The 27314-nt window shown below is 45.1% G+C and overlaps 1 protein-coding gene across 3 annotated transcripts; it reads right to left on the reverse strand.

The window, feature by feature from the left end:
* Positions 1 to 285: 285 nt before the first annotated feature.
* LOC148817495 (matrix remodeling-associated protein 8-like) lies at positions 286 to 25336 on the reverse strand. Of its 3 annotated transcripts, none has more exons than XM_088938060.1 (10): positions 24355 to 25336; positions 18122 to 18148; positions 15888 to 16190; positions 14948 to 15049; positions 13858 to 14313; positions 5419 to 5577; positions 5134 to 5164; positions 4234 to 4310; positions 3546 to 3623; positions 286 to 1854 (listed from the first exon to the last, which is right to left on the reverse strand). In XM_088938060.1, exons 1-10 carry the CDS (start codon positions 24401 to 24403, stop codon positions 1829 to 1831), a joined length of 1308 nt encoding a protein of 435 aa, XP_088794186.1. In that variant the 5' UTR covers positions 24404 to 25336; the 3' UTR covers positions 286 to 1828. The 3 variants fall into 3 exon arrangements, with proteins under 3 accessions (XP_088794186.1, XP_088794185.1, XP_088794187.1); XM_088938059.1 differs by having other exon boundaries at positions 3546 to 3647; XM_088938061.1 differs by lacking the exon at positions 14948 to 15049 and having other exon boundaries at positions 3546 to 3647; positions 24355 to 25332.
* Positions 25337 to 27314: the final 1978 nt, after the last annotated feature.

Raw genomic sequence — 27314 nt, forward strand, 5'->3', positions numbered from 1 at the left:
TTTCCCCGATATTCTTTGAAGTTCCTGGGCACAGCCATTCAGACAGAAATGGGTGACGTGATGCTACAGTGGTGCAGCTGGAGAGCAGGGCAGTGAGTGGGAAGAAACTGGAGCACATGGGGAAAAAAGCCCAAGTGAACAGAGAGGAACTCTGCTCAGGCGGACGCAGTGGCGCCCCCCTGTGGCCGGCCCATTGTCATTACAGCCCCTCCCTCCAGCTCCACAGGAGCAGTCTATCACAGTCTACGTTAGTACCGCAAGATTCAAGGGTTAATATCCACATCGTTTATCATGCACTGATGAATCCTCATTTATTGTAAAAAGCAAGGCATGTATATTTTAAAATAAAGGTTCAAACATTGGTGTATGATCCAAAACCCTGTAATGGTAATTACAGCAATCTCTTCTCAGCATTGCCCTTCCCTATGTAATACAGAGACGTCCTATCCAAAAACAAAAATGTGACTTCAGTTTTAACTTCTGCATAATGCATAGACCTAACCATTTCGGTTCATGGAAGGAATGGCTTGCTGCAATTTACAGCTTTACGCTGAATCCATCTAAAGAATGTGAAATTGGGAAAATGATGTCCCGGGACAGAAGCAGCAGCTAATGTAAGCAAGCTCTGGCCACTCTGATACTGGCCTGGTCTGACTCCAGACTGTGGGCTTTGAAACGTTTCCATCTCTCGCAGACTTCCACTGTGCCCCACCCACTTACAGCTCTCTCTCAGCCTGATTCCAGCAGATACAATTCTAACTTTCTGATGAACAAAGGCTTTGACCTTTGCCTTCTTATTGGCTTGACGCCTTATTTTATTCATTTAAAAGAAGCCTGCCCTACTGCCCCACGCACAGTGGATAAAAGGGATTGTGTATTTCCTGAAGCAGTAAAGACAGTAGATGTTTTATACAGTGAGGCAGAATTTCACTGTTTAGAGGTTTTTCCTCTGTTTTGCTGTTTTTCAATTCTCTTCTTCTGATCTGTCTTCAATTCCTCATCTCTTTCTTCATTCTTTTAATTGCACAAAGCCGGCAGTCACCTTTCCCTGACTATAATGAAGCACTAGTGGGGTTTCAGAACGGGTTTAGGAAACATTGCTTTATTGGTCTGTAGGGAGGTGGCTCTCCAGATGTCACCCTAGCTCCTAAACTATTACAGCTCTTGGAAGACAGCTGCATCATCCCAGTTCTGGACAGCACAGGGCGCACAGAGCCAAGAGTGGGTAAGGCACAATACAGAATCACCCTTGAGATTACCTTCTGTTTTCCATAAAGTTCTATCCAGATGAGCAGAAACCTACCATTATACTGTAGCTACATAAACTGTCAAGGCACAGCCCATGATGGAAAAGCCGAAATAGCTCTTAGATTGGAGAACAGATGCCCAATGAACACTAGTAAGCAGTATGGGAGATTATTTTTAAAAAAGTACAGTAACTCCTTTACATTTCTACAGTGCAGCAGTTCTGAATTTCTACTGCTAAGAATATATTTCTATGCAGCTGAATATAGATATCGATCTTCTATTAAGGCCTACAAAAATAATAAATGATCTAGATACTGCCGATGCATCCAGTCCGATGCCGACACGTCTATGAAATGAGATTTACTGAATAGAATTCCACAGAAAACAGAGTCCGCACTTGTAGCAAAAACAATATTCCACAGTGAAATGATTCATAAATTGCTTTTTTTTTTGCTAGATGAGTTGAGTAGAAAGCTGGTGCAGTACAGTGTTAAAGCACTAATACTCCTCTTCCCTCTCTCTGTAGCCTCAGACTCTCTCCTGGATTCTGCCCTGGGCCAGCCAGCGGCATTCCCATCTCTCACTTCCAGGACTTTCTCTCCATCTCTGCGGGCAGAAGGGAAAGAGCAAGAGAAATGATGGTTGGCGCAAAGAAAAACAGAGCAGGGGAGACGGCCAATTCTGGTCCCTGGTTTATCTGCTGGTTTTCCTTCTGGCGCGGCTCTTAAAGATGTTTTATTTTTGGCTGAAGGGGGAACTGCAGTCACAACTTCTCAGACCGGTTATTAAATGTCAGCGACAAAATAAATAGAAATTCCGAATGAAGCACAAAACTTGGTGAAAGTCGCCATGTCGTGAAAAAGCCCTGGTCTCGCCATGGGCCAGAGCCAGAGTTTGGGAGAACTGTGATGCGAGCCGGCCCTTCCTGCTCACTAGTCTCTGTAATGAATAAGGTAACAGGATGGACGAGCAGATACATACAGGCTGTGCAGCAGACATTTCACCACAGAAATGTTCCAACGTGATCTGCATGCAGAGTCAACGAGTCAGTTGTATTTATAGGCAAAACAGTCTCAAAGTGGAGAGCAATAGTTCTATTGGATTAAAAGAGATGTATTCACATGCCTGCTGGTTGACAATGTAATAAGGCCACTTCACATCATCGGAAGTTTTGTTGCCTTGTTCTGAGTTGCGGAATATGGTGCTATGCATGCGTGAATATTAAATCTAATTTTGAGATGTAAATTGGAGATTTTACAAGTTGCTGTGTACATTTTACTTTTATTGGAGTTTGAAATGCGCTCATCAGCCATGATTCTTTCTAACCCCCGAGATATAAAAATAGCCTTGCAGCTCCCCTTTAATAGGATCAATTTAATGGCTTCTCTCAGCTCTTTCCGGTGCTGGTGCTTTAAACAGAACTAGAACACTTGCAGATTCACCAGTCCTCTGGTACCAGAGGTAGATACCCCTGCCCCTTAGTACTGGACTTCGCAATATACAACACATACAGAAACAGCATACCTTTTTCATTCATAGCATTATAATCAATGCATCTCAGATGCATGTCTTTGAAAAAATCATTTCTCTTTTGCCTTTAACATAAAATATGCTTTTATCCAACTCGCAATGTATTGTTCTCCAATTTTGTTGTTCTGAATTTAAGGCACCCTGCAATCACTTCAGTGCCATACAGTAAGTGCCAGGTTAAACTCATCTACAGAATCTACATAAAGTTCATTCTTTTGTTCCATAACCAGACTGAGCAAACCACACAATCGAATGAGCTCCACACACAAATGGGACCATGGAGAGGTCAAGATCATCAGTGTGCCACCTGCGTGGGTGTCCACCGCAGCTCACAAGCTTGGAAGGACACTCCCTGGCCATGACAGTGTCTTCACTGAGCGTGACCGATTTTAGAAGCAGCTAGTCACTGAGGAACAAATGCGGTGTCAAGCTTGGATAGGTCTGGATAGATGCTGATTTAGCCTCTTCCAAGCTCTCTCATCATCAGTTGGTCTAATTATGGAAATAGAAAAATGCTATTCTCCGAGGATTCAGGGCTTGTACAGTGGGAAGCAATTGGGAAGGACACCATCGTCTTCATCTGCAAAACCTCCAAAAGCTATATTTGCAGTCCATGGGGGCCTCCCACTGAGCTTCCTGGCTCTAATTCACCCTGTGAAGATATCTGCACCTACAGCTCCCTTGATGGGATCCCTCATGCCTGCTGGAGAAACCCAGTCACATTTACTCTTCTGCTCCTTCAACAGGGACTTTGATGACGCTATTACCTTTATCCAGGTCGATCACTTTGGCGGGCGGGACTTTGGCCAGCTCCGCCTTCTCCTTGAGGATATTGTTCTTGTAGTCTGAAACGGAGAGGGACAGTCGTGCTGTTGATGAGGAGGAGGCTACTATTAATATTTCGTTGAGTCTGTGCACCATTTGTCATCCCAAACAATCCCAAAGCACTTTACACACTGGAGGGGACCCATTTCATCCGCCACAGCGTGTAAACTGAGGGCGAGGTTCCTTCAAGATAAACAAAGCAGCTCTTTGCCATTTCTTTCCCCCCCCATCTGAAAATACGGATTTGGAAAATTCCCAGTGTTAAGCCTAGAGGCATTTTTGACTATTCTATATCCAATGTGTAGCGTTTTTAAATAAATGTCGTTGTAACTCCACATTGCAGTTTCCTCTCACAGGCCAAAGAGGCACTGGCAGGTTAATTGGCTTCTGGGAAAACTTGCCCTGGTGTGAGTGTCTGTGACTGCGTGTCTGTGCTCCAATGGACTGGACTGGCGTGGACCCTGCCTTGCACCCTGGCTCTGGCTCCCTGTAACCCTGTACTGGATAAAGCAGTTACAAGATGGATGGATGGATGGATGGATTACCCCACACTGCTTCCACAGTTCCCTAATCAACCTAGTCCAGGAATCAAAGCGATGCCACAGCTGGAGTGCAGAATCTCAGCCTTACCCAGCCTGATCTCCTCGTGATTGCAGACTTTCAGCTCTGTGGCGTCCATCTCAAAGTCATTAGCAGCCATCTGGCGCCTGCAGGTTGGAGAACACAGAGGGGCTCAGCTTTTATTAGAAACCTTGAGACCTCTATAACCACTGCCTCCTTCTGATCACTGCCGATGTCTCCACTGAGAACCCAGCTTTTTCATTCATGTCCTTTGTATCTAAGAAATGAAAGGCTCTGGAATTGAGCCCAAGACCATGCAATATAAAAAAATAATATTTTTTCATTAACTTGGTAGTTGGATCAATGTCATATTCATAATGTGTTTTCACACTACTGATACTCTGTATTATTATTATTATTAATAATAATCATAATAATAATAACAATAATCAGATCAGCTTGATTCATTAAAAGAAATAAATAACCTGACTGAGACAGTGAATATGACAAAACAGTATGAATAAAAATATCTTGTTGGCATTCTCATTAATTCCCAAATATTAATCCTAATCCTAATCAGACTAATAAGGATATGAAGGCACAAGACCAATTGCTCTGAACTTGCCGTTCTTCACTGAATATATCTTTGCTCACTGCTCAGGCAGTAAAATCCAGAGGCTGCAGTTCATTCCTCCCACAGAAGAGGGAGGAAGAGGATGTTTATGTGAAGTCCCCAACCCCTTAAACATAAGCATGCCAGCAGAAAAAAAATGATCTGATATGCAGTAGTTTTGTTTTGAGTCAAAAACACCATCACCAAAATACCAGCTGAACAGCTCTACTAGGAAAGAACATCTGGAGAACATTTTGAAAAGGTAAGTGTTTCCACAGATGGATTTCCAAGTAAAATCCTTGGAACTCCAGCCCTGGGAGCTGCAGGGTGAGGTAGGAACAGCAAAATATGCTTACCGCTCAGATCTTCGTAGATCATATTCCAATCCTGAAAACAAAGATGAGGACATGTCAGTTCAGGACAGGTTTAAACGTCCGAAAACATTGCAAACAAACACAAAAGCAAAACCTTACCAAAATTTACACCGAAGTAAACAAACATTTGAACTAGAACTCTTCATAATGTCAATAAGACAAAGGTTTGATGGACAACTCAATGACACAGCAGAGAAGCCAAAGCACACCATTGTACAAAAGGATCTGCTGGCATGCCCTCCTCACAGGCAGGCTTGAAAAACAGACCTTTCCTTCGGCATCGTCGGGTGAGGATGATGATTGCCGTGGCAACGAGGACCAAGAGGAGGAGCGCTGCCAGGATGTAGCCCATCTGCTGCAGGAAGTGACCTCGATTCTCTGGGAGAATAACATTGATGACACGCGGCACCTCCACCATGTTGGACCCTGAGACCAGAGAAACAGTTCTGTCTCACACAAGTGTGCAGTGCAGTCACAAACTTCACAATGCTCTCACAATCTAGGAATCCCAGAAGAACACAGCTGTGAGCAGACATGGCTGCTTCTGCATTGAAATGAGAACTAAATAATATTTTAATGTAAGTTTTAATAGTGAATCATTCTTAACTGTTTCTCAGTATATCTTAACATTCTATTTATTTATAGCTACACTATACCATCTAGAAAATGTGAATGATGTGTCTACATCAACACCTAATTATTATATTTAAGGAACTTCTTCTAGCTCTGGATTTATAATTCATGTTTTTACTTACTGTATGCAGTACCCTGCACTTGTCTAATTTATAAGTCATCTGCCAGGTATTTGCACAGTCTTGAATTTGATCTTTTTGAATCTCCTTGGCATTTTACTTACTCCTGGTTAATCTTCCTATTTTAATATCATCTGTAAGATTCACTAATTTACTTATTAAAACAGCATCTATATTTCTGATTTAAATAAGCATAAACAGTGGTCCTAATTCAGTTGAGGTGGATCACCCCAATTAGAGGTTTCACCCTTTATCTTTACCCTCTGTTTTCTTTCCATTAACCTCCTTTCAATACAAACACACGCTACCTGGAAAGCCTCCTGTCAGCAAACTAAGAACTAATCTTCATTACAAGCCTTCTATTCGTGTTCCCATTACCCTTGTTTCTTGTACACAAATCTCTAACAGGTTCAGCAATATCTACCTTTTCTAATACCATGTGACTTTCTCCTAGGATCCTGTCTCCATATAGATGATTCTCTAGTTTGGTCCTTATGATCATTTCCATAACATTATAATCAACAGAAGTTAGACATATTGGTCTATAATTTTATTTAGTTTTCTTGCATGCTTTTAAGGATGGGATCTACATGAATTTCAAGTCCATGAGTACAACTTCTGTTCTGAGCGAGTCTTGGAGGTATGTCATTAATGACCTATGGGTAGCATCTCTTGTACTTGAGAGAACAATCAATAGAATACTAACAGGTCCTAGAGATTTATCTGAAGTGCGTCTTGTATCCAATTCTGGATATAGGTCATGTACCTTCATCAAATGTTTAGTAGAATCTGTAATTTGCAACCAACATAACTGATACTTGACAGCTTTACCACCTTTTAGTTTGATCCTGTCAGATCTGAGAAGCTAAGCAAAGCTGGTTCTAGTCAGAACAGAGATGGGAGACCTCTGTGAAAAATCAGGGTGCTGCCGGAGGATCAGTAAGTGGCGACCTTCCCTCTGGACCACAATTTCCACACCCCAGCATGCAGACAGGAGACACTGGGCTGTAGGAGGTGCTGTCCTTAGGATAAGACATCAACAGGAGGTCCTAATTGCTTGGTCATTACAGATGCCATGCCATGTGTGAAAGAGCAGGTGTGTTAACCCCAGAGTCTGGGCTAAATTCCACTCCACTTGACCAAACTAGTCTCCCTAAAGCTCCTCCTTCATTCAACTAGTAATTTGATTTCTCACTTCTCCTCCTGATCTACTGTGGAATGAGGCCAGCTGCAGCACATCACCTTCGAGTTACTGCACTGTACTGTACTCTACTGTACTCCTCTCCTCCTATGTATAAAACACTTGGCTATCCTTCAGGATATAAAGCGCTATCAAAATGCAAGGAATTATTATTAACTTTCCAGAGAGGAGTCCACAAGCCTAACCTCAAATGCAGATGATACACTAATCAGCTGGTTCCCTGTTCTTGTTTCCTACAGCTTGACTATGTCAGTGAGCCCCAGAGTGGAGGAGGGAATGGAAAAAAAAATGTTTTTGTGCTGAAATGAGTTCCAGACCTGAAGTCATGCAGAGATTTGTTTTCCTGGCATGAAAACACAAAGGAGACGGGGCGAAAGAAAGAGAGAAGGGGTGGAAAAGAGAAAAGGGAGGTATTGGGTATTGTTCCGCAGGCCGACGGTGCTATTTTTCTTTTTTCCTCTCTATTCAATATGCTGCACAAGCGCTGCAGCACCGTTTTTCTTTTTGAAAAACATGTCAGGCTATTTCTCCCCACCCCATCCACCACTCTCCCTCTTCTCCAACTCCAAGGCCATTACAACTTGAGACAGCTGCTGGCAGGAAGTGATGTCACAGCTCTGGCTCGTGAAGGGCGCACACATCAAACGAGGGAGAAAGTCTTTTAATGAGACGCAAATGTCTGCGGACTGCTGAGCATGCAGGAAGCAAAAGTGCGCAAAACCAAGAAAGAATGAAGAAGGAAAGAGCAGAGGGTAGGAAAAGGGGAGATTTGTGAAGAGGGAGAAAGGAAGGTTTTTTGGGGAAATGTCAAAGATTGGCAGGAAGTTATCTGTCTTAATTTAACTGAACACGGGTCACAGTATTGCCGGGTGTAAAAGCATTAGCTATGTTAAGAGCCTCTGTATTTATGTGGAAACATCACAAATTCTGGACTAGTGCCTGAGGAGATGACAGAGAGTTTAGAAAGACAGGCTGACTACAGACAAAACATCAGACAGACACACAAATTAGGCTGTCAAAGAGACAACATTTAAAATCAACACAGACCTTAAACACTTCAAACGTTATCAGTACTCTACTAAAACCTACTCGCTCGTAACCAAAAATCAGGCATTGACTGAAGATTGACTTGTGACGGAAAATTTCTGAAATAGAACTTCATAGATGACATACTTTTCTTTTGCCAAACATTTCTGAAGACATGACCGCCCAAAACCAGATTTAGGCAAAAACTGAGTTTTTCTTGATTCTCTGACATGGCTGGTCACAATGCCTTCGGAATATAAACACTGAGGTGTGTGCTTTGTGGACTTTGACTGCTCTTATACATCACAACAACCTCCCAACACACACACATACACAGCTCCCTGGCTCAACTGTAATTTGAGGGCGATGCAATAAAACCATAAGAGATGAGTCTGATTATGTTGGTTTCAAGAGTTTTTTTCTGAATACTGTAATCAGCCTGTCATGGCTGTTCAGAAAACAGTTATTACGCTGCACCTCCTAATTAAACACTCACTCGCTGTTGTGTTCACATCTCCATTCAACCTTTCTTTTCATTTTACAATGCAAAGAACAGGGAAAAAAAAAACTCTCAACAAATTATAGACTACAGTGTCCTGGCACTGGCCATCGCAAGCAGAACTAACAATGACCTTCATTTTCCTTTCCTGCATTATTTAAGCAAGACTAAACTGATATGTAAATTAAACATTGGAAGCCTGCATCCTACATTTGTACCCAAAATGAGTTAAATCTGCTCACTGATACCATCAGTTTCATTATGCATTCAATGCTATAGTACTGTATGTCAGGCAAAATTGGATTGGAATAAAAAGCCTCAGTGGTATGCAGGCTAGTCCAGAATACTCAGTCTGTCAGGCGTCCCTAATGGGTAAAATCATATGGTGGTCCCATCCTTCATCATGGATATCAAGGATCCAAATTCTGGAAATCGCTTCTGTTACCTCTGTACCTTAATGCAAACATCCAGGCTGTAAGACAGATGAGAGAAATGGTCCCCTGTGGGGCTGTCTGCTTCTGTTCACACTGCAAGCATCCAACAGCAACAAAAGAAGAGCTACATTACAGTGCGCAGGACAGACAACAGCAAACAGGAATGCTAACTGCTCAGAACCGCCGCTCAGCCCTCAGCCATGGGGTTCGTGATTTCGCAGTGGTGGCTCTCAGCCAGCTGAGAGGGAAAACCAGCTGATCTCAGTACCCAGAAGCCAACATGCAAACGCTGGGCTATGGGGGACCCAACTTGCTTTCTGAGGAGAAACCTTACAGAGCTGTGAGTCTGAGTGTGTGACATGAGAAAGAGATTGCCCAAAACTGCCCAAAAAATGGCTGCCTTGTTTAATTCTTAACACTTTAATGCTGATATTCTGACTCTGCTTGCTGTTCCAGGCAAACAGCTCACAGGTAGGCTGGTGATAAAGCTCGAGGGCTCTGTGTAGAACATGCCTTCAGACCCCAGAGTCCTGAAAACATCTCAGGCACATTTCCAAGGCCCTGAGCAGCACGATGCTGCAAGACTGGTCTTCAAATGTTTCTTTCTAATACGATCTTCATGAATCAAGGGACTGACAATACTGGAGAAGAGTAGCTGTTAAATCCTATTTCTTCACACATGCAAGAAAGAGGCAGACTTCAGAATTACCAGTCAAGGCAACAGTCTCATTCAGAGCTGTAGGAACCAGTCAGGTCCCACGAGGTTCCCAGGAGGCACGCAGGAGGGGGCTCTCTCTCCACCTGTCCAGCAGGACGGTTCTCGTGGAGACGGGGGCTCGTCTCCTAGTCAACATGTCACTCACAGGCCATTGCCTTCACCTCAGCTCCCTCCCTCACTGACTTACAGAAACCCTTCTGAAGCACAAAACGGAGCTTCTGAACGGCCAGGAAAGGCGCTTGCTCAAAGCGCCTACAGATCGAGGCACCATCAGCAGGAGCTAGGGCTGTATCATAAACCCACTGACTGGAGCTTCACAAGTGCCAACACACAACTGGCTGAGCCTTGAGTCCAGTAAGCTTGAGTCTTCCCATGGTAACCTGCATTTGCCATGCAACTGCTTCACCTGCTGGGAACCTGTCCTCCTTATATTTGGTCCCATTTATACAGCAGGGCATTTGTACCGAAGAAACCTCCAGCAAACATTGGCTCAAGTGCTCAAGCTGTGACCCACCTGGGATTTGAACCCACAGCCCTCCAGTTATGAGTCCAGAGCTTCCTGTACCATGCAATGGAGCTCAAGGTGTCAAACGATAGGGGGGGCAGGTCTGAGGACCTTGCCTGTACTGTCTGTATTTTTGCCGTGCAGGATGCAGGCTGCATCAGTAAGCCAGGCTACTTAACAATGGTCAATTGCAAGATGCAAATGAATAAAAATGGGAAAATAACTGGCTATTCCAAATTTCAAAAAGGAATTAAAAAAAACAACCACAAAACCTCCGCACTGACCTATGGAGCAGGGAGCCCAGACAGAGGACAGGGGGGACAGACTGAGCCACAGACAGAGGGACAGGAAGTTCCTTGGTGTTGGCTGGGAACTAAACCCCCCCCTGCCCAGCCCCCTTGGAGTGCTCTTTCATGTCTCACAGCTGGCCAGATGTTGTGCAGATGCTGACAAATCCCGCTTCCTGCTGATATCGCCGTGAACAGCGCCAACGCCAGCAAGCTTGGGAACAGAGATCTGTTCATAGGCTCCCTCAGGCTTTCACCCCACACCCACAAACCCCTCTTTTTTACCACCCCTGTGCAGGGAAAGGGCAACAGGAGCCTTGTGATGAAAGACACACGTTGCTTGTTTAGTTAGATATCTGAGGTCCTTTCGTAAGTGTGCTGGAGGCAGCAAAGCTTAATCATAAGTTTAATCGCTTGACTGCTCGTTAGCCTTTGCAAGCCCTTTGATTAAAAGCTTATTGTTCAATGATCCTTATTACTACTCATGTGCTGTCTTGCTGAAATATGTGCAATATTTTCTATAACATTCACCACCTTTGCAAATGGCAAATATCTGTATCTCCAACAGTCTGTTTTTGAAATATTCAAGAACATGCTTTTGCTCCCACACAGAAGTTAGTTCACTTTTTTTGAACTCCAACAAAACTCCTGGCCTAAATCCCAGTTAACACTCTAAAAACTGTCTGTGGATGTGCGCGGGCAGAGTTCAGTTTTTCACTTTATTTTTCTTGTTAGGCTACACAATATGAATAACAAGGCTTTGTGAACACATGCTGTTGTTCTTTCTTAACTGAGAAGCCCCCCATTATGCATTACTGCAGACCCACAATGGCTAAATCAATGGTGGTCAAGTGAGAAATATAGTACATATATCTTTTTCCACACCTGTTGAGGATTCTGCTAGACTTGCATTTTTAAATATTTACATTTTGTTTCCTGGAGACAGATGGAGCAGCACTGAGGACTTGTTCCAAGGCTGGGGGGGTCAAAAATTGCACCCAGATAATACTCATCACAGTCGCAAATTAATTGCGAAACTATGTAAGCATCTGAAAAGTAGTTAAATTCCCCTAATCACCTGAAAACGAAAAAGCTTTAAATTTTCAGGTGATATCCACAGCCTCTCTCGCGCTGCCCTGAGGCTCTGGTTTAAAACAAGCCTCCTCTCCTGCTCCTCCCTCTCTTGTGGATAGAAGTAATCCCCACTCATCCAGTCTCCTTTTCCTTCTCTCTGTTATCTGACATAATACAGCTGGCTGTCCTCTTTGATCCCTCCCTCTCTCTCTGACTCTGGCACGGAGTTCTTGTGAACTCCCCTAAACCCACTGGCTGCTCCACTGTTGAAGAAATGAAAGGGAAAAAATCCTGGGAAGCAGGGAACAGCTCCTTGGACTTCACTTGCATTTTCTTGAGCAGCAAGGGAAATTATCTTCAGCCTCTCTCTCCCCCCCCCACCCCACCAAAGTCCCAAATCCCTTGTTTTTTTTTCCTGTGCCGCAGAACTGTAATCCCAGACAGAGAAGAGGTTATCTGATTAACGGAGAGTGTGGGGTGAGGGAAAGGGAGAGCCAGGGTTCGAGAAAAGAAGAAGGAAACAAAGTGAGGACAAGGAAAATGGGACAGAGAGTGCTGGTATTAAAATTGCAGGGAAACAGCTTCAATTTAGAGAGGCAGTCATTTTTATAAAAGTTCCACAGTTTCCCTGTTCTCTTCGGACGACATGCCCCCATTCCTCTCCTCCTCTATGCTTTCCCACAGGGAGGGGAGGGGGGGAGGCCTCTGTCTGGCCCAGAGAAACGCTGACTTTGCAGGAAGACGTAAATAACAAAACACACAGATCTAATCCTATAATAACAACAGAGGAATCTGAGCCCCACTCTCTGTCTCCTTTCAGGCTACAATCTGAGCAGAAACCAAAACAGCTATCAGGAGAAGGAGACTCCAGGGAGCATCAGACAGGGAAAAACAGGGGACAGAGCTGTGTGACGGGGAGATTCATGCAGAAATGTTTAGGGAAGGTGGGAGGATAGAGAGAGGGGAGAGAGAGAAGGAGGGAGGAGACTGGGTGCACTGTCTGAAACCATGAGACTTTTCTGAAAGTGCGGGCGGGTTTTTTAATGAAAACCCCTGGCACTAGACTCATGACTGGAAGGTTCAAATCCCTGCTGGGCACACTGCTGTTGTACCCTGTAGGGAGGTGCTTTATCCCAGCTGCTCCAGTGGGGACCTGCACTGCTCAGGGGATAAGCCCTGTGACAGACCAGCTACCCCCTTCAGGGAAGAGGCCGTTTGAGGCTATGGAGAACTGGGATGAGCCTCTACACCCGAATCTGGGCTTTACTTTCATCTTTCCTGTCCTTTTATATCCTCCATCCTTTTGCATGTCTCCCAAGAGAAGAAAAGAGACAGAGCTTGTGGGATTTCCAGTCTCCTGTGGCCTAGGGTCTGACGTGTGTGAGATTTAAAGTGGAGGCAAAAAAACATCTTCTCCTTATATCCTCCATTCCCCAAGATCTCTGGGAATTAAACCTTAATTTAAGAAGCTTTTAGGTCAACATTCTGCATTCCTGTCCTGTCAGGATGAAGCTGATACAATATGACACACTGGCTACACACTGCTCTTCTTGGAAATAAAAAAAGAGCTGACAGTCCAGCAGTTAAGGCAAATGCCACTTTTACCACAACGTTTCTACGAGACCCTGAGAAAGTTACCCCAGCTCCTTGTGCTTCAGGGATTCACTTTAAGAGCAGGCTAATTCCTTGACCTCTCTATTCTAGTGTGCTTCTATTGTTCTGCGCTATAAGGCCATAGACTGTTCTACAGATGATAACTGTAAACTTCATCGACGCAACACCAGAAAGTATATTTGTGGCTTTGGAAAACAACAAGCCAGAGATGTCATCTCTGCAGCATTAACCACTGCATTACTGCTTTCTTTACTTGGAATGCAGTAGGTATCTACAAAAAAGAATCCAGCTGTGTGAACTGACAATGTTGATTCCGATCCCCTGGAAGCATGCACCACTACCTTCACAGGACCATTTCTCGCTTTTGAATGCGACTTAGTTTAGATATCGATCTCCTGCAGGACAGCGTGTGCATTTGGGTCTGCATGCAGCGGCACGACCCCGCTACTCCGTGCGATTTGTTTGTGTTTGTGCCTGCTCCGTTTTGTGCAGGGTGTTTTGTCCCAGCCGCTCAGGTCTGCTCAGGTCAGTGCTGGTGCCAGCCGGAGCAGTGCGAACTGGTTTTCCGTCCTCTTCTCCCACAGGGGAGGGCTCACCTGTGTCATCGCTGGGGAGGCTCCGGGGGGCGGCGGTCTGCTCGGGGGGCAGGGGGGGCTCCACGCTCAGCTGGTAGACCCTCCTCTCGTCCAGCCCGCAGTAGTGGTGGTGCAGGTGGCAGGAGTACAGGCCCTGGTCGGGGGGCTGCAGGTTGGAGATGGTGAGGGAGAAGTCGCCCAGGGAGAAGGCCTCGTCCGAGATGTTCATCTTGCGGCGCAGGAAGAGCGGGCCGTAGTGGCGGCGCTCCCCCGAGGCGTACAGGTCCACCAGGCGGTCGGCGCGGTCGTGCCGCACCCCCGGGGACTGCCGGTCCCAGTGCACCACCTGCTGCTCCTCCTCGCTGTGCCCTTCTGTCCACACAGGCCTGCGGTTCACGCAGGGCAGCGCCACCGTGCTGCCCACCAGCACCACGAACACCGCCTTCTCGCCGTCCCAGAAGCGCCTCTCCTTGCGGGCTGGAGCAGAGGGGAGAGGAACTGTAATAACAATCCTCACACTTAGATAGCGCTTTTCGGGACACCCCACTCAAAGCGCTAATGGAAATGGGGATCCCCTCCACCACCGCCAGTGTGCAGCCCCACCTGGATGATGTGACGGCAGCCAGGGTGCACCAGTGCGCTCCCCACACACCAGCTCTCAGTGGGGAGGAGAACAGAGTGATGAAGCCAGTTCAGAGATGGGGATTATTCGGAGGCCATGATTGGTAAAGGCCAATGGGAAATTTGGCCAGGACACCAGGGTTACACCCCTACTCTTTTCGAGAAACACAGGAGAAACCTGGGATTTTTAATGACCACAGAGAGTCAGGAACCTGGTTTTACATCTCATCTGAAGGACGGTCACTATACTGGGGCATTAGGACCCACACAGACCGCAGAGTGAGCAACCTCTACTGGTCCCACTAACACCTCTTCCAGCAGCAGCCTTAGCTTTCCCAGGCTCACACCTGCTGAGCTTCAGGGGGCTGCCAGGCATATGCTGGCATATCACCCTGCAGAGAGACTCCACAGAGGAAGATGAGGGAGAACTGTACAGGAAGAAGGGAGAGAAAGTACTGTGGGGTGTGAGGCAGAACAGTGTTGATCTTACCTAACTTGGTGACGTTCAGCTGCACTTTGGTAGATTCGTAGAGGTGGCAGTAGTGGTGGTGCAGGTTGCAGGAATACATCCCCTTGTCGCTCATTGCCACATCTGTCCAGGCACAGTGCAGACAGTCAGAGAGACAGGCTGTCGATCTTTGTGTTTTTGTGGTGGTAAGCCTGTGTTCTGATCGTTTTTTATTTTTCTGATTGCATCAGATAGTCTGTTATTTAGCTGGCCATGGTGTCAGTGAGCCAGGCAGTAAGTCATCAAGTCATCATTGTCAGTTAAACAGTTGGTTAGTAAACAAATGGATTACCTTGTGTTAAGTCTGTTTGGCAGCAGGTTAGCCAGTGTTAGTCACTCTGGCAGCAGGTTAGCTAGTGTTAGTCACGTTGGCAGCAGATTAGCTAGTGTTAGTCTCTTTGACATCAGGTTACCTAGTGTTAGTCACTCTGGCAGCAGGTCAGGTTAGCCAGTGTTAGTCACTCTGGCAGCAGGTCAGGTTAGCCAGTGTTAGTCACTCTGGCAGCAGGTCAGGTTAGCCAGTGTTAGTCACTCTGGCAGCAGGTCAGGTTAGCCAGTGTTAGTCACTCTGGCAGCAGGTCAGGTTAGCCAGTGTTAGTCACTCTGGCAGCAGGTCAGGTTAGCCAGTGTTAGTCACTCTGGCAGCAGGTCAGGTTAGCCAGTGTTAGACACTCTGGCAGCAGGTCAGGTTAGCCAGTGTTAGTCACTCTGGGAGCAGGTTAGGTTAGCCAGTGTTAGTCACTCTGGCAGCAGGTTAGGTTAGCCAGTGTTAGTCACTCTGGCAGCAGGTCAGGTTAGCCAGTATTAGTCACTCTGGCAGAAGGTTAGCCAGTGTTAGTCACTTTGTTGGCAGGTAAGTCAGGGTTACTCACTTTGGTGGCATTCTGTCCAGTCCCTCTGTCAATATGCTAGCCTTCCTCACCTCTGATGATGAGGGAGAAGTTGCCGTCACTGAAGGCAGTCTGTGGTATGCTGACACGGCCCTGGTTGTAGCCATTGTAGATTCGCTGGTCGCCGGCAGAGAACATGTCCAGGATGCGCTCCGTTCTGAAATCCGGCCCCATGCGGTGCAGATCCCAGTGCACCACACGCTGCCGGTCCTTCAGGCGGTCCTGAGTCCACACCATGCGCTGACTGTGACACTGCAGTACTGCGGCCGAGCCTGCGGGGGCGCTGATGTTGTACGTCGCCACCACCACGCTCTCTCCATTACTCTGTGCCGACACTGAGAGAGAGCACACAGTTGCGTGTAGACAGCATAAGGGCTTCATGAGAACGCAGAACGTGTATGAATAGAACACTGTGTGCATAACAACACAAGTAACATTACATACAAGAAGAGTCTATTTGGCCCCACTAACCTGTTTGGTCAGGGAATCACCATGTACGTTTGTGTCCTGCAGTGTGTTCAGATGCACAGAACGCAATGTGTGTGTACAGTCGTGCAGATCACAAAGTCCATGTGGCTGTACAGAGTGTAGCTTTTGTGCAGATGTGTAGATTACAGTATACTCTGTATGTGAGAATTGAGCGTTTTGAGCAGATCTTATAGTTGTTTCTGTTCACTTGTTCTTAATAAATGCATAAACCTGGTCATTTCCCAAAGGCTTGCAACCCAATTTAATTTTGCCTCACAAGTGATGACATGTAAGAAGTCCTTTTTGCTAAAGCTTTGCTTTCTAGTTGGATGTTTAAAGATTTAAGGAATTTTAATAGCTTCGAAGAATGCATTTATCGTAACACTTTCTCCTTTGCCTTCACACTAATATCCCTTCAGAAATGGACACTCAAAAGTGCAGTGTTTATTATTAGGAAGTAAAAAGCTCTGTGTTCCGCAAATCCATTACTGCAGCAGATGCTTCACTCATCACTGCCATGTTTATAGTGACAGGAGTATGGCACACGTTGTCATCCACAATGATCTCAAAGTGGGACCACATGGGTACACTCTTCTGGGGCTTTATGTGACTGGGCTCTTATTGCTTCTGCTTGCAGTATTTAAAATTCCACTGTGCGTGTGTATTTCTGTGTATGCTGTAGTGATAGTGGGATTAATAAACTCATTAAATCAATGTGTGTGAGGCAGGAAGGGGGGAAGTTAGTCACCTTTGAAAATGGCATGTCAAAGGGATTTTGTAGTGTTTTTCTAGTGCTAATTGGATAAGCACAGAGGTCAATTTTATGCAGCAGCGGGGGCATTTTATCTGTTAAAACCAAAGAGCATAAACCGTAATCATCTCAAAGATAAGCACCCTGCTTTCCACCCAACTGAACTGGGGTCACTGTTGGCACTTCTCAATCCTCAAAAGGAGGAACATATAAACCTAAACTGCTACATAAACAGAAAACGAACGCTGTGCCTTTGGCAAAAGAGGCAAATATGTCAATAAGTTCCATCCATGCAGTAATACATTTAAGTGGGCAGCTGCGTCAGCATGTGTCAGCTGCAAAGGAACAGGTAACAGGTTTATTCCACGCTGAAAGGAAAAGAAACACAATGTTTCAGCTTTGGAGCCTTCTTCAGGTGTCGTCATTTAAGATTTTTTGTCTCATAATTAAGGATCGCCAATTCGTTTGTGTTATACTGACCCAATGTCTGCAATAGCCACTTGCATGTTTTATGTGTCTCGGCTCATGGCTACAAACCCGTGCAACAGCACACAGGAAAGAAAGAGGTAGTGCATGGGGGACACCTCCAGCCCGCCCCTTTCAACACGTCACGGGGAGCACTGCCCCCTGCTGGTGGCTGCAGGAGGGGCACGTTCCTCACCATCAGTAATGCACCCTAGCTTTGTTGCAGTGTCGCCAAGAGCCTGTCTCACTAACCTGCCCCAACCCACCCTCGGCTTCGCTCAGCCGATTATGTGCCTCTCGGGGTTCCAGTCAGCTATTGTCATGACCCAGAGCTCGAACCCATGACGCCTGTATCACTTGATGGTCCAGCACCTTTACCATCGAGACAGTCTGAAGGCCCAATATGTTTAGGCTTAGAGAACAGGTTTCAGCAATAGCAATCCTGCTATTGATGTTTGGTTTTGAATTTAGCAATCCTGTTTCAAAAAGCATTCATTTATTCTGGGGAGCAGCTGACCACAGTGTGTTCATGACACAGTGATCGCTCTGCAGGCGCACGGGTAAGGGTAGATCAATACTCACCACTTACGAAGAGGAAGGCTGCCAGCACTGAAACACAAACAATGATATTTTGTCAGTGCAACACACTTCACAACATGCCACTCTAAAAAAAAACACCTCAGCACCAGTCAAACTGAGGACTGACAATAACACAGCAAAGACTACAGAGGCTGAGGGTCTAATCAGCATCATTTCTACCACATTCACTCCTCTCCTAGTATCACATCAACATCTCCTTTCAACTGCACTGCATGACAGAAACCTCTTAAGGAGGGACTGTGGAGTTTGAATAGTGGCAGTTAAACAGCTTCTGCTGAATCAAGAAATGTCTTGACGATGCAACGGTAAAAACTTTACTTATTTTGCATAAAGTGCAAAAGATGTAGTTTGAAAGTTCTTGTAGGTACTTCTTATTTAACTGCAGACACAAAATGACAAACTCCAGCATTCAGAGATTGGTTGTGCTTTGCTAAACTTCACCAGTCCTGCAGTCACACCTTACCTGGAACAAGGAAAAGATTCAAGGTCTGAAGCCTGCAATGAAAATCACAGCAGAACCACTGTGAAGTAAAGTCAGACCAGTTGCTGCTATAATGCCATTAACTCAAGAAAGTAACCCATGTATAATGATATAATTTTATTAATAATTGTATGTTCAGGATCTTTATCTTTTGGTCAAAATTTGGTCAAAATAGACAATGTAAACACTAGAACACACAAATACAGAAAATATCTGGAGTGTAAGATTATTTCCTTTTCTTATTCAAGCACTTTAAAACTTACCCCCTCTTTGAAATATCAGGCTTATATGTTATGAGTGGAGCACCCAGCAAACACACAGATGTGGGACCATGGGGAAAGTGTTGCTGTGGACTGTGAGGACACACACCAGACATCATTGGTGTGCAACAGAGAATGCATGCAAGGCATCATGGACAGGAGCCTCTCTTGAGTTAAACAAATGTGCTCCTCATGGTCCCATTTATACTGTATGCATTTAATTGCTCCAAGGTATGGAGTTTTCACATTCCAGTTTGCGAACAGGCTGGCTAACTTTAGGATCACTCTCCTTATGTGGGTAAAAGTGATGCAGTAACTTGTGTTGGCACAGGACATCTCAAAACGAGCTGTTAGTGCTGCAGAAATAGGACACAGACATAGTGCTTGAGCAGCCAGCAGCAGACTGTGTTTTTTTCCTGATGCACATAACTGAGCCTCCTGAGGAGCACAGATGTGATTTATTGCAGCTAAGAGAAGAACATATCCGCTAATAGTTGACTGTGCTCTTAGTCTATCACAGCCAGTCCAGTTTTCCCCTAGTTCTGCTCCAGGTTGGATCACTCCCTACAGCCTGTGTATGTTAATGACAGCCCCTCAGAAACCCACCCCATTCATACTGTCATCACGGCTGTTTGGCTCAGGGAGTCTTTAGCATGATGTTTCTATAAAGGCTGAGATACTGTGGCTTTAACTCTGCCTCCTGAAGAGCACAGATGTGATGTATACAGCAGACAAACACATTGCAAACATGTACAACCTGCACATTTTCTGTGCTACTCTTAAAAACAATCTGCAATTTGCCACCCCTGTTAATTGGATAAAACAATACTCCACATTGGTTAGCAACAAAACGCATCAAATTAGCAATCAATTTCCATTACTGCAGCCTCCCCTTATCACGTTAATTTAGGGAAACAATTTTTCAATGAAATTAAGAACTGTACCATTATTTTTTAAAGCCATGGATTATTGCACAACATTACTACTTCTGTATTTCCTGAACTTTATCTCTGCCCCCCGAAACCATCAACTTGACCTGTGTTACATGCAGTTACCCAGAGAGAAAAGTAAATAACTAATTTTCTAACTGCTGCCTCTCTGGGAATACTAGACACTGATTGCCAGCCATTTTGCATCTGTACTAGGCTGCATAACTTGAAATTATGGGGCAATTTTATAAGTGGAGAGAAAGAGCTTGTAAAAAAATAAACTTGTCCTGTAATTTTCTCTTTTGCATTCCATGCAAATACACAATAGCTGACTCTGGACTTCTAGGCAGAGCTAAAGCTGCAACCAGCAGGATTAGAGCTGGTTTAGCTGATCACCAGAGCGGGGCCATATTGTCTAAGGTCAGATGACTCAACTGCTGCCCGGGAAAACTTTCTACCCACAAGGCTCCTGGCCAGCTCAGGAGTGGCAATTGCTAGAAACAGAAATGAGAGATATAAGAAACTTCCAAAATCAGTATAGAGCATGTGTTGTTTTACAGAAAGCCTTAATGTACAATTTCCATGCAGACTCATTTTTTCATGTAATGTATCCCATCCATCCATTTTCTAACCACTTCAACCAGTGCAGGGTGGCAGGGAGTCGGAGCCTATCCCAGCAAGCAACGGGCACAAGGCAGGATACACCCTGGTCAGGACGCCAGTCAGTCACAAGGTCACGTAATATATGAAAATAGTAAAAGCACTTTGATTATTCTAAGTGTGTTGTCAGTCTTTTTTTATATGCAAGTTCCCAAGGTGGCTTTCTGATTTCTCTTTATTGCAATAAAGATGCACTTCTTGGTCATACTAATAACGCAATCACAAGGAAATGGATTCATTTAACATTCTTCAGATCTGCCACTTGGATTTGGAGTTGAATATGCCTATAGTCATTAGTATATTGATATGTGCCCCATTGAGTGTTCTGCCTTGAATGTAAAAGCCTTGGAAGGACTGCAGACCCAGTGCATTCTGGACTTTGGAGTCTTGTACCTCCGGAGGCTAGAAGCCATTGTTAGGGAAGCGCTGCCCAGTCTGCCATGCTTAGCCATGCCCACATTGGAGAGATTCAGCATCTTCCTTGCTGAGCACCCAAAACCCTGTTGAGCAGAGACACAGAGAAAGCAAGGTAAAGCACAGTCAAAGCCAGGCCAAGCACAAGGACAATGACCAAAGCAAGGCGCGGAGGGACGATACAGGGTTGAGGAGTCTTGAAAGCAGAATTGAGCGAGGCAGATTAAAGCGTGCTCCAAATGTGGACAGATTTGTTATTTTGGATTACCACAAGCATGGCGAAGCTTGGAACAAGCCTGAGAAAAGCCCAAGAAGGGATCTGCGTGCCCTCCAATAGAAGCCATACCCATAAGCAAGCAGCTTTGCAATGGGCTAAGGGTGAGTCTCTCAGATCGACACCTGAGTGTGAGCGTGGGTGTGTATGAGACGCAGGAACAGGAATGTGCTGAGTTAGTGATTGCACGGGTGTGCGTCTTTGAAAGCATTCACTTGTGCATAAGTGCAAAATTATCTCAAGAGGGTGGAAGGGCTGACACTCTGTCGATTGGGACTCTTGCAAATGAAGTTTTTGATGCTTTTTGACCATTCTGGGGGGATCTGGAGAGTGGGCCAATTAATTTTCTGCCGAGAAACCTAGTGGAGGTTCTTGAAGCTGCTGTCTCTCAAGTGCTCTGCAAATGACCTGGCAGGGTGACATCTGTTCACAAACAGCCCCATGTGCTGATTGAGCAGTCACACACACATGGGACTTTCTGAACAATCTTCCCCTAAAATTACACAGCCCTGGAATTGTGACCGCTTAGTACACAATGTATGAGTCAAAATGACTGTACATCCGAATGAAAAAACAAGGTTTTTATTCAAAGGTGGGCGCTGGAATTCTTCCTCTTCTCCAGCGCCTCTTCCTTTTTCCCTTCTTCCTGGTCCCTGCTGCGATTTATCTCCCAGTTTATCTTCACCTTCGTTATTTCTTCCCAGTATGAGTCCTCCTAAACTCAGTCTATTATTCCTCATTGCTGCCATCTGTCTCTCTCAATCTCCTCCATTCCCCCAGCTCTTATCTTGCTCTCTTTCCCCATTGGACTTCCGACAGTAATGAGAGTTCTGACAGCAGTAATGACAGGAATGGCTCTGCATGTCGACCACACTCCTAAACAGCACAAAACCACAGCGTGATTCACCATGAATCAATCACTGTATCAAGACCCCAAAAGTACACATTACCAGGACCTGCATTTGAGACAAACAGGAGACGACTCATTCTAGAGGCATCCCCAACTGGTCCCCGTGTCTGACAGCCGCCCCCAGCCCCTAACTTCAAAACGCTGCCATAAAACACTTAGCTCAAAGCTGGGTGGTAATTAACATCTGGACACCATTTTCAACTTCCTAGCCCCCCTAATTGTATTTTGGCACTGTTGCAGATGTACAGTTTTCTTTTTCGAAGCTCGTCCCGCCTGCGTGGTAATCCTTTATGCAAAAACAAAAAGAGCGATTGGTGTCCACTGAATTCATTTCTGCCATCTGCTGATTACTTGATGGGGAGTCTTGCGCAACTTGTAAAATCCCTCTGCCGTTCTTTTACAGAGCTCCCTATTGCAACACATTTTCCTACAAAGCCTTTCTGAGATGACACTGGCAATGCACATCTGCTCTAAGAATTACGAGCCGATTGACCAATCTGTGTACGATACAGCAGTCTCAGATGACCAGTAGTGGTGTATTGCTCAATATGACAACAAAACAGCTTGGATGGACACTTCTCCTGGTTCTCCCTGTTGTGTTCTTTGGTCTCTGTATGAAAAGTTTCTGACAGGGGACTGTAAAGCAATTAACGAATCCCCCTTCAAAACAGAAGCAGCTTTTTGCGGACTTTGTAGGGGGGGGAGGACAGTTCACATAAATTGGTACACATCCAACTCCAGGACCTGCAAAAGTCATCTGACTGGATGGAACTGGATTGTTCAGTTCCTCTGGGGTTTTGTGTTACCAAATGCCATGGAGTCCAAACACATCTGCCTAGCGCCAGACCCATAGACCACAACTAGAGAGCGGCCTTGCCAGATAAGCAGATTTTTCAGTGTTTCTCAACACTCCACTGGATTTTATAGTCATCTGTGTACAGTGACATAGTAGTCCAACTGCAAAACAAGCCAGCACTGAGCGCTTTGCTCCTATCAAATCAAGACTTTGACAGCTTCATCATGTTGTCCTCGGTCCAAGGTGTAGACTTTGTCACGTTTTGGCTGCGCTGGCGATAATTTCTTGCACCTGACCCCAGCACAGCGCCCCCTTTCTTTGCCAGGCTGTAACTGCCAGACTGGAGTTGGTCTACCTGGGATCGCTAGCTGGGATACATTCCACCAGTTACAATTACAAAACGAACAGAGGATCTCGAAAAGTAATCGGCAAAATGCTCTCTCTCTCGTTGTTTGAAATAAGCACGTTTTTTTATGAAGATCAAATTTTAAAAAAAGAATAAATTCAGCTGAAATTTGAAGCACTATTTTCCTGTCCTCATCACCTCTGTTTTTATTTCTCATGACATCAACATCAATATAAAATCCTTGTCATTCTCAGACCTCATACTGTATCTTTTATTCCACCTCACAGATACGAAGAAGTTAGAAGTGATTAATTCAGGTATTACAACTGCGAGTGCCGGCGACTGCGGGCGATGTTGTTAGTTGCATAGTATTCACTAAGTCAATATACTGTATACCAGCGGATATTTGTTGAGGAAAGTCAAACCGAGTATTTTGTAAACACAAGGATTTTAGATACTTTCTGAACCCTTCTGGGATTACACAGGGATGCTGAAGCGTGTAATTCAGTGCAACTGCTTCAGAAAGGCAAAATATTTTACGATACAAAGTATGTGGACGTGTATACACGTTTTTATCTGTACTGTAATACTGCTGCGTAATATCACGGAGTAATTAATACTAACAACACCTAGGGCTACTTATAAACAGCGGTGAAAAGAATGTAAACATAAACTGGGCAAAGTAAAAACATTTCTTTCAGTAAATATTTCCTGTTTGTTTTGCCGTTCCAAAAAAACTGCCATTTTACAGTCTGAATAGGATATATAGCAGCACTAACATTAGAGTGTAGTATGATAGCGTAGCACGAAAATAATAAACTTCAGCAATTATACAAACTTAAAAACCGATCCTTTGTAATATTGTTGCTCACCACCGTCTCACCCTAAACAGGTTACAGATTAATTTGTTTGGGCTTCAATCAGTAGCCTAGATTTTTTTTATGGGGGGGTACTTATTCATTACCAACTCCAAAAACTGTTTCTAAAAGATTTGTTTCCACGTCTGCATGACACCCAAGAACAACAACCCCAACGCTGATTCGACTCTTAGCTCAATATTTTAACCTCTCTGGATAAGGCTTAAAATAATAAACAATACTGTCAATTACTAACAATACTCAATGCAAACGCTAATAAATCCTTACCGTGACAAAGAAGTAGGTGAACGAAACAGCAGCCTCTTCTAGTCTCCATATCCAGGTCGTTAAATCTTTAGTTTTTAAAAACGGGGTCAGAAAAAAAAAAGAGAAGCGAAACCTGTCGGGCGCAGAGCTGGTGGCACGCACCTGAGGACTAGCTGTTTGTCGACCCGCAACAACAGCAGTAATGAGCCCGAGTGGTTCAGTCTAACTCTAGGACAAGTCCCGACTCCACCCGCCTCGCCCCGTGCGTTAAAACTCCGCTCCACCGGAGCGCCTCCTCGTCTGGTCCCCTCGCTCCCCTTTGCCTTTACTTTCCGGCTACTCGACGCCTCTGCTCTCGCCTGTTAATCACCTTCTCGTCCCTTCCCCCTGGCTATGTCACTCAGCTTTCTCCGTCTGTCCGCGTCAAACCCAGTTGTCCCATATCCCTCTCTCGCAGCCCTGTCGTCTGTTATTTGTCCCTTTCTCCAATTCTAACCATTAAAAAGGGCTTTTAGTATGTTAGAAAAACCCAGCGAAAACCCCACTGCGCCAGCACTGCTCCGTCTACTGGGTCGCTTATTTCTTCCTGCGTCTCCACACTACCCCCAAGAGAAGTTTATTTCCGAAGCAGATGTTTTCTCTCCAGAAGGCTGAACCGTCTCAAACCTCAACACTGTTTGTTCTTCGTCTGTTTTTGGCGTAGAGTGTCTCTCTCTCTGTGTATGTGTCGGAAAACCGAACTTCTAAATTAATCTTTCTCGGGTTTCCAGGAGTACTGCTCGCACACCGCCTCCCAGGCGCGCACAGGTACGGTGTTAGTGCTGTTTACCCCCAACTCCACCTCAACTTTTGAGTATGATTTTAGCTTCCCTACCCCTCTCGAACAATATCACAGCAAATACTTGTTTTTCCCAGTTTGAACCCAGTCCAACCTTCCTCCTTTCTTCAACAACACGGCTGTGCATATTTCCCCCGCTCAAGTTATTTTGGTCATTTCATACTCAACCTCTCCTTACCACCTCTTAGTATCTCACCAGACCCCCGTTTCTTTTAACTTTTTAACACTGTACGTATAGCTTTTTTTTGTTTTTTTTTCTCCCCCAACCGATGCCGTCAAGAGTCGACTTCGAATTGTGCTGACTTGGTAGGACACGGTTTTATACCGACTCCGACACCCCCCCTCCTAAACTCGTGGTCCGACTGAGACTCCCCGCTACCTTGTTTAAATAGGTCAAGGCAATTTTCAGCATCAAATTAAAACCAGGCGAAAACACACAATCGCTCTCTATCCCCCTCCAGGTTACTAAGTAAGCACCAATTTATATGTCGCAGAAACAAAAAGAATTATAATTGGAGAATATATAAAATTATACGAGGTAACACGGGAGATTGGGCCATTATAAACACTCAAACGACTGAATGTCTTTTTAGTTAAGTTCAAGGAATTTGCTCTGGCTTCCGGTATTAAAAACCACTGAAGGACTGGAAGAGATTGCAGACTGACTTTGAACTGTACCAAGATTTTGCATCCCTGACTGAGCACTCCTTTTTGTCTGCTGGTCTTCTTTCTAAATGAGCTCCTAATTAGGCTTATAGAACCGTTCATCCAACTAATTGCTTGAATTTTGATTGTTTTCTGGCACTCGGTTCTTAGTTTACAGAAGTAAATTAAAACGCAGCAAAGAGGAAACAGTTCGGTTTGCGCTCACCGTGATTCAGTAATATTGCTGCCCCTAGCTTTCTACACAGTTCCAAAGCAATAATCAATAATCAATTACTGATGTACATTGAGTGGCACAGCGATGCTGTGGTGACCATTACTGTCCCACAGCATTAGGACATAGGGTTCAGTTCTGGACCTGGGGTGCTGTCTGCGTGGAGTCTGTAAGTTTTCCCTGTGTTCGTGTGGGTTTCCTCCGGGTGCTCCTGTTTCCTCCCACAGTCCAAAGACATGCTTGTAGGTTAATTGGCTTCTGGGAAAATGGACCCTGGTGTGTGTCTGTGTGTGCCCTGCGATGCACTGGCTTCCTGTCCAGGGTGCACCCTGCCTTGAGCCCGTTGCTTGCTGGGATAGGCTCCGGCTCCCCCTGCAGTACTGTATTGGATGAAGTGGTTAGAAAATCGATGGATGGTTGACGTACAAACACAGGCTGGAATGACACTTGGTCAGGTCAAATCAAGCACTCCCATTTAAAGCATCTTCGGTGCTTCACAGGCTCATTGGATAAACTCCTCAATTGCACCAGTTAAACTCGTCTTGGACGCCAAACCAATAAAGCTAAATAAGAGGACATCTGAAACCCAGCACCTGACGCAAGCTTCAGACTCATTCTGGACCCTGTGCTGCCACTGGAAAACGAATCTAAAAGAGGCAGGACTGAGTAAAGAGTTCAATGAAAGGTGTGATAAGCCCTGTGAACCAACCAAGCTTCTTTTCAAGATGAACAGAAATCAAGATGCCAGTGGATGAACTCTGCAAGACGATTTCTGTTTTGAGGCCAGCGAGAGAGCAGCAGGAGTGCAGCTGTCTGCAGTCTGTCCTGCTCAGAAACAGGCTGCACAACTGACTCATTGCCTTGACATGTGAAGCAATTATTATTACTTCTTAGTTTCGTCTTCTTTACTATTATCCCCATCCAGGGCCATTGCTTGCAAGGATTGGTCCTGTCTCCCCAGCAACTCTGATCTGAATTGGATGTAGCAATTAGAAAATGGATGGATGATTGACTAATACTACTAATACAATCTGAGCACTTTAAGAAACCTAAGGTACTGTATGATAGCACAAATGTAATACACATTACACCAATAAAACCGAGAGTCAAATTAATATTAAAAGGTTGCGCCATGCTCTCACGTAATCAGTCACCTAATTCTGACAAACGCCGGCGCACTCCCACGACCTCAGTCAATCAGACACCAGCCGGATCCCATTCCCGAAAAACGACAGCGCACAATCTGATCGTCCTATCATGTCTCTC

Source organism: Atractosteus spatula, chromosome 20 (assembly GCF_055471065.1).
Source record: "Atractosteus spatula isolate fAtrSpa1 chromosome 20, fAtrSpa1.hap1, whole genome shotgun sequence".
In the NCBI taxonomy this organism is placed as follows: domain Eukaryota; kingdom Metazoa; phylum Chordata; class Actinopteri; order Semionotiformes; family Lepisosteidae; genus Atractosteus; species Atractosteus spatula.

Coding starts and splice junctions, on each gene's coding strand:
- LOC148817495 (XM_088938059.1), bottom strand. CDS start 24,403: ATGGAGACTAGAAGAGGCTGCTGTTTCGTTCACCTACTTCTTTGTCAC. Junction 16,191..18,121: donor AGCCTTCCTCTTCGTAAGTG/GTGAGTATTGAT, acceptor GCTCTCTCTCAG/TGTCGGCACAGAGTAATGGA. Junction 5,578..13,857: donor CCTCCCCAGCGATGACACAG/GTGAGCCCTCCC, acceptor CTCTGGTCTCAG/GGTCCAACATGGTGGAGGTG.